The 13,907-nt window shown below is 36.4% G+C and overlaps 1 protein-coding gene across 30 annotated transcripts; it reads right to left on the bottom strand.

The window, feature by feature from the left end:
* Window positions 1–613: 613 nt before the first annotated feature.
* On the bottom strand, window positions 614–11,689 carry LOC131302007 (uncharacterized). Of its 30 annotated transcripts, none has more exons than XR_009191516.1 (9): window positions 11,179–11,689; window positions 8,610–8,679; window positions 8,310–8,515; window positions 7,833–8,082; window positions 5,554–7,633; window positions 2,081–2,153; window positions 1,924–2,004; window positions 1,688–1,810; window positions 614–1,036 (listed from the first exon to the last, which is right to left on the bottom strand). XR_009191516.1 is itself a non-coding variant. In XM_058328555.1 (9 exons), exons 4-8 carry the CDS (start codon window positions 7,866–7,868, stop codon window positions 1,694–1,696), a joined length of 354 nt encoding a protein of 117 aa, XP_058184538.1. In that variant the 5' UTR covers window positions 7,869–8,120; window positions 8,310–8,515; window positions 8,610–8,679; window positions 11,179–11,625; the 3' UTR covers window positions 614–1,036; window positions 1,688–1,693. The 30 variants fall into 30 exon arrangements, 3 of the variants coding, with proteins under 3 accessions (XP_058184538.1, XP_058184537.1, XP_058184536.1); XR_009191532.1 differs by having other exon boundaries at window positions 1,924–2,153; window positions 5,554–5,628; window positions 7,597–7,633; window positions 11,179–11,656; XR_009191529.1 differs by having other exon boundaries at window positions 1,924–2,153; window positions 7,434–7,506; window positions 7,597–7,633; window positions 11,179–11,655.
* Between the last annotated feature and the right edge of the window lie 2,218 nt (window positions 11,690–13,907).

Genomic DNA, 13,907 nt, shown 5'->3' with positions numbered 1-13,907 from the left:
AAGTCTGTGCAAAGATCCCCATCTTTTTAGCCTTGTGGACGAAACTGAAAAATGGAACGGCATGTATGTTACATCTAGATTAGAGACGAAACTGAGTAGGCCGGGAAGTTTTAGTAGTTTCAGGCCTTACTTGCAATGCGAGCTGCCAAGAAACAATTGGAGCTGCATCGTACAAGTCAATTACAAGATTAGTTGAGATAATTTGTATGAGTTCTGCTTGAAATAGGTAGACGCATGTCATAGGGTGTGCTGTTTAAAAGTTAAAACCTATCTCCCATTTGAACTCTGTTTCGATGATTAATAGAAAGACACGAACGGAGGCGTAGAGGCTGGGAGTTGGCATAGCATTGTTTGCGGACAGGTTTCCTAGGAGATCATAGTTCTAGGAATTATAGGAATTTATCGTAAACATGACATCAACTAAGGTTTAAAATTGTAAGCGAGAAAGACATAAGTTTAAGGTGTACTCTGCGAATTTAGAAGCTATCCCACTGGGGTTCACAACTGTAAAATACAGGTAGATAAAACATACAAGAAAAAGTTTTCCCTCTAAAATTATTGCACAAAAATATAAAGTAGAATGAATAATGTTAGCAGTGAGAATTTTCAAATGAAAGATCCAAAGCACCATCGACTATCATTCGAGTAAATCACAAACACCCAATGCGTCAGCTACAGACATAAGCCACCATACAGGCCTGCCCAGTTAGTCATGTTCTACATTGTCAGACAGAGAATCTGTGACGAATCCAATTAGCAATATGTTCACTTAAACCTTGTTTCATATGATCAATAATCACAGTGAACACCATCTTTCCTGTTACCAGCACAATAAGCGACATCGTTGGCATGCCGAGTTCATCCAAGAATTTACTTTAGTACAAACATGTTCACGTATTGTCTAACACAGATGCCCAAAAGACACAGGCAAATGAAAGAAGACCCCAAGATATAATGCCGTCTCTATAAGTCCTGAGACCAAGTATCAACAACCACCAACAATTCTCTCAGTTGCTATTTTCATCATGAAGAGAACCTGCGTATGAAAATGCATTTATCAGTTTATTCGATACAGCAAATGAAAGTCAAAAGTTCCCATTTGATGCTAATTCATAAGATAAGCCCCGATGTTGAGCAAGTTGGATCCACATGCATCAGGATCCACATTTTATCGTTAGGTGGCAACTATAACCAATGCTGCAACATTTCACTGAGTAGTGGTGGGCACTACTTTTTCACCATCCAACAGTTATTTAACACCTCAATGACTTTCCATGTGCAAAGCACTTTCCTCACCAAAATCAACAACAAAGTAAACAAAGCTCAACATTCAAGAGTGTTAGTTTCTCTATAGGTTTGATACATGTTTCCTTCCCTATGCATAGGGTGATGTATTGTTGTTAGTATGCAGTGTTGTGTTCAGAATGGGCTAGCAAAGAACACTGTGTTAGTCTCGGGGCGGTCAGTTGATATCAAAATGGCACTTGTCATACTCTTTGAACTGGTAATCTATTATGCATAGTCGTTTCATTTTGTTACGGGGTATAAGGAGCACTAGTTTCATCTATTATTGTACCTTTTCACGTGGAAGCTTGAGCTAAATCATATCTACTTCTCAGATCTCGCTCTTATATTTTATCTAGTATATTTCCCGTTTCAACAGGTGATTGGAATGGATACAACTAACCTTGCTTCAGGCTTCAATATAACTACAGTGTATCTTTTTGTACAGGGGGAAAGGAAGCATATTCCGCAATGCAGATTTTGCAACTTTGACGCTCATAGACCCTGCACAATTTTTCTCAATCACCTGCACAACAATTAAAGGGTGATCTAGCTAAAAAAAAACAAGTATACCCCTCAACTTTTATCCTCCTAGCTGAGTGTAAACGAAGCCTATTAAAAACATAGCACAGCCCTAACCTCATAGGCACCATCAAGATCTCCACAATAGTGCCTTGACATGTAAGAACGTAAAATTTCTTTGCAACAGCCTTCACTAGTCTACAAAAATAGATATATCAGCACGATAAAATAAAATATGGATTACTATAGTACCATACATGAACCTATGAAATACCTTATCCATTGCACTCGAAGCATTGACTACATATGAGACATCCCGCTTGGTGGGTCCATCATTCTGAAGCTGTCTAATCACGTCTAAGTAACATTGGGGTAAAGATTTTGCCAGTTTGTGCTATTTTGGGGTAAACATTAATGTGTTAGTATTAATTGAATTCATGTTGTGGTTGAAACGGTCTCGAATGTCATTGGTTTTCTTTTTGTTTGGTTGTGTGATCAGGCTTCGTTTGCAGTGTGCCTTTAGGCACACATCATCCGCTAGTTCTAAACATAAGAGATGTATTTTTTCAGGGAAATTTTGCGACAAGTTGACAGTCTAAAGGGTTGGGCCCAGAAAGTGTCTTATCAAATGGACTACGAGTGTGTTGCAAAACGGCGGATTGAGTGGTGATTGGGTATGTATTTCCAACTCTTCAATTGACATGTAAAAATAAGTGAACTCACTTATGATCATTTCACTACCAAAAAGTATACTTCTTTTACGGAAAATAGACTACCGTGGCATAAGGCCACTAAGAACTAATGTACATTACAAATTGTACAATTTAAAATTCTGAAAGCAGACAAACATATAAGCTTGATTTTTGGGCGGCAAGTTATAGAATGTTTGTTGGTTATCTAGAAATATTTCCTAGACAAATATGCAATTAGGTAACATAGCATTGGGAGTGATTAGAATATTCTTTACATGAGATATTGCTTGTACTCTTGATTTATAAAAGTCTACAAAATTGTAATGTAGAGTCTGTTAGATAAAAATACAGACCGGGGAATCATTTAAGTTAAAGAACCACCTAAAATGGTAGTTTCTTACCTCTTTATGATATTTCTAATATATTGTAATTAATGATTTTTTTTTGTGTGTGGGTACTTCCGTAATGATAGAATGGATCTTATTATGATTGTTATACCTCTATCAACATGTTAGCTTGAAACGTTTTTCTTATGGTGGCTTATCTGAAGTAGATGACAAAGACTATTTATCTTGCTCAATGGGAAGTAAATTGTCGATATGAGCGGCATTTGTGGCTTTCAAATTAATATACTTTACAAGGAATGCGTAAAGTTTTGGACAAACATTGGAGATTACATGAGATCTTTCGGAGCTGAATTTCCTGCTGCGTGTATTGGAGTTGCATTTCAGGTATTTGGACTATTTTCCTGTCCCCTGTTTCTTTTTATCAATTAACTAGCAATTATAGCACGACGGATTGTTAACTCTCTTTTTTTTTTTTAATTTATGTAAATATACCAATAAGATATCGGGAACACCCATGTGACATCATTTTGAAATAAAAAAATCCTAACCACAGCCAAATTTTACCTCCCGAGTACATCACTTTAAATTTCAGCCATTTGAACCTCATGATGCTCCTTAGGAAATCGAAGGCATCGCTTTAAGATATCCATGGGTAAGATGAAAAATTAGTTCACAGCGCTTAGGTATCCCACCCTGAATTGCATGAAAAAGAAAGACTATATCAATCCCCTACTTCATATCCAAGGAACCACAACAAAGCCTCTTATTTAAGACTAAACAAACTAGCCAAATGACGCATTAACTCTTTTACAGTATCATAATCAATGCAGCCAACTAAAATCAGAACAAAACTTGAAGGATCCTTAAAAGAATTTTTGTAATATTGACAAGCTTTTCTTGAATTTATATTTTAAAGGTCTTCAGCACTAAGATCCTATAGCATCTTAAAAGACATCCGGAATATAAATCAAAGAAAAGCTTGTCAATATTACAACAATTCTTTCAGGGATCCTTCAAGTTTTGTTCTGGTCTTAGTTGGCAACATTGATTATAATACTGCAAAAGAGTTCATGCATCATTTGGTTAGTTTGTCTTTTACTCTTAAATAAAAGGCTTTGTTGTAGTTCATTGGATATGAAATAAGGGATTGACATAATCTTTTTCTTTTTCACGCATTTCAGGGTGGGATACCTAAGCCCTCTAAACCAATTTTTCATTTTACCCATGAAAAATCTTAAAGCAATGCCTTTTGATTTTCCAAACAGACTCATACGGTTCTGAAATTTAAAATGATTTACTCAGGAAGGGAGATTTTGCTGTGGTTAGGATTTTCTAATTTCAAAATGATGTTACATTATATGGGTGTCCCAATATCTTATTGTTATGTTTACATAAATAAAAAAGGGTCAACAATTCGCCGTGCTATAACTGCTAGTTAATTGATTAAATAAACAGGGGATAGGAAAGAGGCCCAAACCTGAAATGCAAACCTCAATGCACAGAGCACAAAATTCAGCTCCGAAAGACCTCATATACTCTCCAATGTTTGTCCAAAACTTGACATGTTTATTGTAAAGTACATTAATTTGAGAAGCCACAAATGCCGCTCATATAGGCAATTTCACTTCTCACTGCGCAAGATAAGTAGTCGTTCCCATCTACGTTAGATAAGTCACCATAAGAAAAACCTCTCAACTAAACCAGTCAAGAGAAGTATAACAATCATAATAAGATCCATTCCATCATTACAGAATACTCACACAAAAATAATGATCAATTACAAGATATTAAAAACATCATAAAGAGGAAAGAAACCACCATTGTTGGTGGTTCTTTATCCTAAATGATTCTCTGGTCTACAATTTTATCTAACAGACCCTACGTTACAGTTTTGGAGACTTTTTATAGATCACAAGTAGAAGCAGTATCCCAAGTAAAAAACGTTCTAACCACTTCCAATGCTATGTTACCTAATTACAGGTTTGTCTACCAATATATTTCTATAATAAGTTAAAAACATTTTATAAACTTGCCACCCAAAATTGAGAAATCAAGCTTTACATGTCTGTTTACTTTTAGAATTTTAAATTGTACAATTTGTAAATGTACAATCGTTCTTGGTGGCCTTATGCCATAGTAGTCTGTTGTCCGTAAAAAAAGAAATATTTTTTACTAATGAAATGATCATGGGAGAATTATCTTATTTTTACATGCTAGTTGAAGAGTTACAAATACATACCCAATCACCACTTAATCCACTATTTTGCAACACACTCGTAGTCCATTTGATAAATGAAACTCTCTGGCCCAACCTTTAGACTGTCAACCTACCACAAAATTTCTCTGAAAAAACACATCTCATGTTTAGAATAGCGGATGAACTGTCAAACAAAGCGACCAACCCCATCATCTCCACCCCGTAGGAACTATGAGATCACCCTAAGGACGCCTTCGGCATCTAGGGGTCACGGACCGACCATAGAACCCTGCTCAATAAGGGTCTTATGAGATCCACAATGCCATGATTGTATGCCTGAAGGAATAGAGTACGATTCGACCTTCGTTCTAATTAATACTAACACATTAATGTTTACCAAGGCCCTATATCCCTTTTAAAGCTACTGTATTCATAAAATCTAGGGCTTGTATTCCATGAAGGCTTTTAAAGTTCTTATTGAAAATAGCACATAGACCAGCAAAATCTTTACCACAATGTACCACAAATGCATAAAAACAAAATCCCCATAATACAGTTATGCCAAACAAAAACATCTAAGTCACACCTACAAAAATGAAACCAAGACATCAGTCTTCTTTCCAAATGGGATGGGGTTGCATAAACATATGATGTTTTGAAATGAGTTTGTCAAATATGCCTCATCGAAGCCAATTCCGCTAGGATCTAAAATGGAGAAAGCATCCCAGACTCCCACATGCCTGAACTAACAAATGACAAACAAAAACTAATGCTTTAGCCACTTCCTTGGTACCAAAACCAGGCTACAGCAAGTCAGAAGACTTGGTGTCCACACTAATTCATTCCCCTAGATATTTGGGAGATGAAAATAAGCATCAAACCTTAAACTTATCTTGCATAATTAAATCTTGAAAATATCGAATGCATCAATTATGGCTAATGGCACAATAGTTAATTAATTTTGATCATGGCCTTTGAAAATTTATCAAAGAAATGATGAGAAATACAATGAAAAAACTTGTACATTAAATCAATGCTACTAACGTATCAAGCAATAGAAGTCTACGATTAGATTTTGAACATGGTTTTTTTGAAAGAATCAAAACCAAATTTTAAGATAAGAGTCATAAGACTGCTGATACGAGTTTTAATTTTCTGCAAAGCCTACCTATTTTAAAGCAAAAAGAACTTGCTAGTGCTAAATCACCTATTCAAAAGAATTTCAACTTGTCCAAATGCTTCCCCTGCATTCAAATGAATACAAACAACAATAACTAAACATTATTTCTTTACAGCCTCAAATTATCCTTGGTCACAATGCTTTGTTTAAACCGCATACACCACCCATATACCTATCAAGCCAAGATATTGCACAAAAGAGTAAAATACCCACTATAACAACTACTCTCTCCTGCAATTGCATCATGGTTGGGTTGAGACGCCTTGCGAAGAAGAGGTTTGAGAGGGAGAGAGATGTTTTAAATTTGAATCAAACACTATGTACACAACCTGTTCCTTATTCGAACTACCTTTTATCTATTAAAAATAAGCTTCATTGAAGGCAACCGTAATAAGGTTCAAATAAAGACAACAATTAGGAACCATAATAGGTCATACGCAGCAATTAAGCGTATGGAGATCCCATACATAAAGGCACGGCCCACGCAAGAAGGCCCTAAAACAAAAAATGTGGCTAAAGCAAAAGTACTGTAGAAGCTGGAATAATTCCAGGCCTTGCAAAAACGTGGACTCCAAGCTATGAAGAAAAGTCAAGTCAAGTTGGAATTAAAAAAGAAAAGGATGAGAATAAACACATTATTCCTTTATTGGTAAGTCACTAGCTAGTTGCTACCCAAATTGCAACACAAATTGATAAAGCTACTTATCTCTATTATGGAATTATGGAATTGGGGCTCTCCTAGATGATGTTAATCACGAAAGTCACAAAACTAACCCAAGATGCACTTTTATAAATAAAAAAATCCACACTAAAACTCATACCGGTAATAGCATGCTAGGCTATGCCTTGATGAAACTAGTTACACCAATTACATGAATGAATTGATGCATCTATTTAAAGTCTAATGTTTACCAAACTCAAAAAACAAAAACCACCACCAGCATATGGATTACTGCTACAAATTCTGCATTGATAACATGACTGATGTATCGTAGTAGATTTTTTTTTTTTTTTGTGTAAAACCGACTGATGAAGGATTGTTATCTGTAACAACGACCATTTAAATTTATCATAGTGACATAAAAACACCCTAAAGTGCTTAGTGTTGTACACTTTAAACAGACCTTATGTTGTGGAAACTTGATAGATATGTGAAGGAATCTTTATAGATGGAATCAAATAAATGATGAATGCTTTGGAGAGAAACTTACAATCAAATGAAGTGAACGACATAAATCAGATACCTGTAGATGCTGCAGAGCGTACCAGAAAGCCTAAATAGTACTACCATGTATATAGCCCCAAAGTGAATCAGATTTATGAGAACTCTCGAATTCAAGAAGCTGAATAAAAGGGGAAAATTAGAGATCTTACGTCCGCGAAACTTGATTGTGGAGTAGATTTCCCACATCTGAGGTAGAAAGAGGTAGAGATATAGTAAGAGAAAGAGTTTAAGGGAAAATTTGTTGATAACAAAGCAAGAGGTTGTGGAAATTTCCCAAGTTTCGGTAGACCCACTTTTTGATTTTTACTTTCAATAAATTGGTTTCTTAAACCCACTTTAGAGACAATTCGAAACCCATTTTGAACAGGAGGTCAAGAGAGATTACCAGTGAATCAGCAATCAAGGCATTGGCAATCTTCATTCGTCAAAGTTCAAACTAAGGAGGGGATGAGAGAGGGAGAGAGAGAAGTCTGATAATTTGAGAGGAAGAGGAAAGATAGAAAATGAGATGATGGGAGGGTCCGAGTTTCAAAGCCATTGTTTAAATTTTGATCTGAGAAAAAGTTTGACACATACCCATTTTTTGGGGAGTACGTTCAATGGTTGAGAAAGCTTGCTTGTCGTTGGATCTGCTCCTATTAGACCAGGATCGGATATTTACTGAATTGCCATCCTAAAGTTAGTTTGTGAGAGGGACATTTTTGAACCATTAGATTGTGTAGAATGAAGAGTTGGGATTGGAAGAAAAAGAATATTCTTTTAGATACCTCCTTTGTATTGTTATATATATATATATGGTTATGAATGAAATGCAAAGAAAAAGCCTAGAAAATTTGGATTCCCAAGTTTAAGGGAAGTATACCCTGGAGTTATTTGTGAGGGATGATATATTCTCTCCTCTTTCTTGAACTCACGACGTCCTGCTTTCTCACGAGCATTGATCTTTTGAACTATCTCTTCAAGATCTTTAACGGATGCATAAAGAATTGTGCTCAACCGTCATCATACAACAGTTCGAAGTTGTTTGGAGGTTTAAAGAAAAGCTCGAAACCTCTGCAGCTGATATTTCTTCGAAGATAAAGAATAAAAAGAATTAATGAAAAGTATACAAATTCATTAGAGTGCTTTAAAGTTGGACTAAAAGGTAGATGCCAAAGCTTACAGGGAATTAATGTATTTTGCAGTTGTGTTGCATAATCCAAATTAATGATCAGAGAGCCAACCAAAAAATGCTGCAACACAAACAAAAAGGCAGTTCAAAATCCATAATAATGACAACAATTGCTGAAAAGTGACAAAAATCATTAACTTTTTTTTATCGGCTAAGAAGAGATTGTATTAGATATTTAGATTAAGAGCCAATGGGACACAACCCGAGTACAACAATTGGGAAAAGGAAAAGGAAACTCAATACAAAAACGAACCAGCATCATGAACCTAAGACAAACCTCTTCGCATAAACTACAGCAGGAAGAAACTATTTTTTTTTTGCTCAACGAGGAAAGAATTCATTAAGATTAGAAAGAAGATACAAAGAATAACAAGAGAAATAAGACCCCCTAGTTGGCAAGGAACCAACCCGAAGATAAAGATAACAGAAAATCAAAGATTACGCCATAAGTCACGACAAAACCCAAACGGATAACCACTCAGCCCCAAGCAGCAACTTTAGCAGAAGAAGAGTACATCAAGATACAGCAGGCACCATCACCAAGCAAATGCAATAGCATGACCCCAAACCTATCCACAGCAAATGCAAAAACAGAAGAAATCATCTGCAACTGCAGATTGGATAATGACCAAGCCTCAGGGCCAGCCCAAGACCAACATCAACCTTAGCAGAACCAAAACCCCATACTTCAAACGATACCAGCAGAACCACTTACAAGTACTTGGACATCAAAAACTACAGTACACAGCCAACAGAGAAAACTTGAGCACCAAAGCAAACCAACTTCATGACATAACACTTCAAAGAAGCGGAACCAACCCTCATGAGAAGCCCAAAAACTACCCCAGAAAACTCTGCTAAAAACCAAAAAAAAAAAAACAACAGAACAAGAACAAGATACTCCCAAACAAGCACAGAAGCATCAACAACAGTCAAAGCCATCAAGGAAAGCATAACCTCTGCAGAATCACTGAATCCCAGAGCCAAAAATGACAAACCCAAACCAGCTATGATGAATGCAGTCAGCATTGAGCCTAAAAACCACACAAACACAATTACGCCACACAAAAACAGACAATGCACATATGCATCACACCCCCAAACAACACGCATATGCAACACACACACTCACACCCCATCTTAGACTTAGAACCAAGTACATCCTCGGACAACAAACTTCGACCAAACACTAGAAAGTACCCCAGATCAAACCAGAGCAAAAACTAGATAAGGTTTAATGACAACTTTTTGATCACCAACGTATTCCCACCTACCCTCTGGTGCCAAGGGAAAGTTTTCGCTCCACACATTACCAACAGCGACAAAACGTCCGGTTGTCGGCCAAAGTTAACCATACCGCGACAAGACTAGTTTAGTCACCAAATTACACCTTTAAGGTGAGTACATTTACTTTGATTGGGGAATTTGGTCACCGAATGTGTATTTTCTTGTAGTGGTGTGTGTGTGTGTGTTTGGGGGAATATACTGGAAGAATAAGCGTGAAGATGAAGGGAAAAAATCAATACAGGACGAGAAAAGCCAAGCATCTTTGACTATATAATAAGTACATAAAGTTACAAAGGAATGAATGCTAAGAAAATTTTGGGAATGACAATCAATACCAATGTTTAAGATTGAGGTAAAAAATCAGGAATTGTTGACAAGGAATAAATTCTGGTTATGGATGCTTGATGTAAAAGACAGCTATTTAGCAAATAATTGAAGAAGCTCATCAGAAAAAGGTGAACTAAGCATGTATACGATCAAGATGTTCACGTCAGGCAACATTTTTGTTTTAGCAATTTCTAAACAATATATTTATATGCTAGATGAGTGTAAATTAAAAATCTATTCTAAATCCACATTTCAGTATATTACTCTGATGTCTTTAAAGAGACCACAAGGTGAACGTGCATCTTCAATGAACTAATGGAGTTGCACTGCTTCACCGGATCTCCAAACAAAATTCACCCCTCTCATTCTCCCTGTCACCCACACCCCTTCCTTCGTCGACTCCCAGATCCAGTGGCAGAGCCAATAAATGAAATTGGAGGGGGCCGAACTATGAAAGAATTTTTTGTTCGGGCTCTATGGACTAGCATTTATTAATTCTTATAGCTATTGTATTACTACAAAAGAATGAAGTTTGGACTTAACTAAAGTTTATGCTTCCTGAAAGCAAAAGTAAAGTTGGTATTCAAAACTGTAGTTAGCTGACCAATAAAATGTTTGGTGTTCAAAGCTTACTCAATAATTAATTGATATGCACGAAATATAAAACTTACGTTAATAAGAAATATTAGCCCAGAAGTACAAGAAGGTAATTTAGGTAAATATGAATTTGGGGCCAGGCCGCAAGAGGGAAAGTTCTTGTGAATCCCCTAGTCCCAATGTGGATAACCTGCCCTCGAGCTTATTGGGAGAGGAGAATAATCGAGATGCACGTAAACGGGACCGGACTACCCTTACTATAACAAAAAAAAAGAAAGATATATACACGCTCCACGAAGCATCGAAGAAAATTATTTCCCAAAAAAGAGGGGGGCAGGGGGGGCCTTACTAGCTCCGCGGTTGCCCGGATCTTCAAAACCGACTCCGTTTCCCTCTCCGCCTCCACCCCTAATCGTCGGCCTCGATGTTTGAGTGACGACCTACACACCCCTCACCACAAAAGCCCCGCCGCCGCCGCCATACTTCGACTCATCTTCCAATTTCACCTATTCATAGAATTTACTTTGAGAACAACAAAATAATAAATGGAAACCCCGCATTCACTCACTTTCCCTTCCCCTCCCCTCCCCTCCCCCTGTTCTGTTACATACACTCTCTAAACCCCTCTCATTCTCCTCGTCACCCACACCTCTTCATTCATCTACTCCCCTACATTCCACAATCCCTCGTTATTTACCTCTCAAACCCCCGCCTACACCTCCATCGGCTTTGGGTATCGACACTCACACCCTTTCTCTTCTTTCTAGAGCTCTTTACCTTTCCTGTTTCTCTCCCTTTGCCCTAGAAACAAAAGAAAAGAAAATACTAGAAGTTGTGGAAAGTTCAAGAGCTTTTTAGCTTTTTACCCTCTTATTTTCGCGCTTTTTTCTTTCTCTTGCTTTCTTCCATTTTTTTCAAATTCCAAACAAAGTTTGTTTCTAGAAAGAGCATACCCACTTCAACATTTGTTTCAGTCCGTAATTACTTTCCGCTAAGGGATTTTGCCTTTTTAGGATTTTCTTGTTTTATTCTTTTTTTTTTTTCTGTGTTTGTTAGTTTCGAGGTTTTTAGACTTTATCTTGAATGTTGTTAAAAATATTTGAGCAAAATTTATAATTTATTTATTTTTTTGATTCGTCTTTGTTAAAATGAATCAATAATTCACTAAAATTAGGCACAAAATTAACAAACGTGATTTTTTTTAATAAAGACAAAATAAGAAGAAGCCGAAAAATTTTAGCAGAACTTAGCCTTAATTAAGTAAGCTATAATAATGCTCAAAAGAAAAAATTATTAATTAGCCCTACGGATCGATTCTTTTTTACATCAAAAGCAAAAGGAAGAGAAAACAAAAAGAGAACCATTTTTAGGGGTATTTGAGAGCTTATTTTTACTTTTACTTCTATGATTTATGGATGACGAATTTATCTTTTGGAATTACAATTTAAATTAATTTATGAGAGTTGCAGAATAATATGTACAGAATATCAATATAAAAAATAGATTAGTGCTTAGAATTATAGAATAGCAATATAAAAAATGATTGAGAGTGGCAACAGATTACTGCTTAGAATTATAGATAGAGTAGCAACATAAAAATAGAATTTCACTTTCCATTTTCGCCTAGAGTTAATTGTCTCTGCTTAATAGTTTTTGTGGAAATCTTGTCTGATCCTGTGGTCCACATGTTTTATTTCTTGAGTGGGAGGAAGCTGAACACCCTAATTTTTAATTTTTTTTGGAATAATTTTTTTTGAAATTTAGTAGTGGAAATTTTAGATTACGTTTTACCGATACACCTCCACTTCGATGTTCCATATAAATAATCCGAGTCGTTCATTAATTTTAAAATTATGAAAGGGAGTGATTTGTCTCAAAATATATTTTAAAAATCCTATAAGCCATTCAATTTTCTAGGCAACTATGCTCATGGGCGATTCGATCAAACTAATTTTTTTTATTTGAATTATTAATCGATATGTTTCAGAAAGTTAAACGTTCCGATCGAATCATTAATTTCCTTCAATTGTTTGGTTTCTAGGATAAAAGGAGAGTTTAAAATTTCTTCTTTATTTCCTCTTCATTGTTTCCCTTCTTTTCCATTTCCTTCCCCATGTTCTAAAATTGTCTCCTCCTTCCCACTTATTTGCTCAAGTTCCAAATAGAGCGTGTGTGAAAACTCCAAGTGTTAAAAAGCATGCTTAAAAATTATCACACGCACAAAAGCGTGATTACAAAAAAACACAACTTATTATGTCACCAAGTTTGTGAAATTTGTGTGCTAGTGTGCGTCACTAGCATCTTTATTGGGGACTTGGGGGGCTGCTGACAGCAGCGTGCTGTCCCGGCCAAGGGGGTCCCGCCCCATCTCGCTCTGACTATCGGAAACGTTCACTTCGTAGAGCTCATCGAATTGAACAAGTATGCAAAAAAATCAGCTCGATCGGATATCATTAAGTGCCTAATCGAAACACATATAACTTGTCAATAATGGGTTCTAGTAGATTTGATCCCGTATTTCGGATTCATTCTTTTCAAAACAAAAAAGTTTCAATTAGACACTTAATGATATCTGATTGAGCTGATTTTTTGCATACTTGTTCAACTCGACAAACTCTACGAAATGAACATTTTTTATCATTGAAACGAGACCAGAGCGGGACCCTCTTGGCCGGGACAGCACTCGAAGAGACAGCAGCCACCCCCCTCCCCCAACTTTATTGGTGGATCGATTATGGATACAGAAGGTCAACCTCGTGTCCAGTATTATTTACTGTCCAATTCCGGCCAGTCGACCAATGTCTGGCGAACATCAATTTCGTTCAGTGATTGGATGCGTTCGTATTTTAGATCTCGTCGAGATGCGTAACCATGCCAAAAATCACGTCTATCGGATATCGTTTAATGCACGATCGGAACACATTTATTTTGGACAAATGGATGAGACGGGTTCCAATCCAGTGGGTATGTATTTTTTTCAAAATAGTTGGATTCTGATCTTGAATTAAAAGATATCCAATGGACATGATTTTTGATAAGAATATGAGTCTCAATGACATCTACAATATAAACGGATCC

This window comes from Rhododendron vialii, chromosome 9a (genome assembly GCF_030253575.1).
Source record: "Rhododendron vialii isolate Sample 1 chromosome 9a, ASM3025357v1".
NCBI lineage: Eukaryota > Viridiplantae > Streptophyta > Magnoliopsida > Ericales > Ericaceae > Rhododendron > Rhododendron vialii.
Note: the sequence above shows the minus strand (reverse complement) of the source record. Positions and strands in the feature narration are given on the sequence as shown.

Coding starts and splice junctions, on each gene's coding strand:
- LOC131302007 (XM_058328555.1), bottom strand. CDS start 7,868: ATGAAGATTGCCAATGCCTTGATTGCTGATTCACTG. Junction 2,164..7,596: donor CACAATCAAGTTTCGCGGAC/GTAAGATCTCTA, acceptor AATGTTACTTAG/ACGTGATTAGACAGCTTCAG. Junction 1,811..1,923: donor ATCTTGATGGTGCCTATGAG/GTTAGGGCTGTG, acceptor ATTGTTGTGCAG/GTGATTGAGAAAAATTGTGC.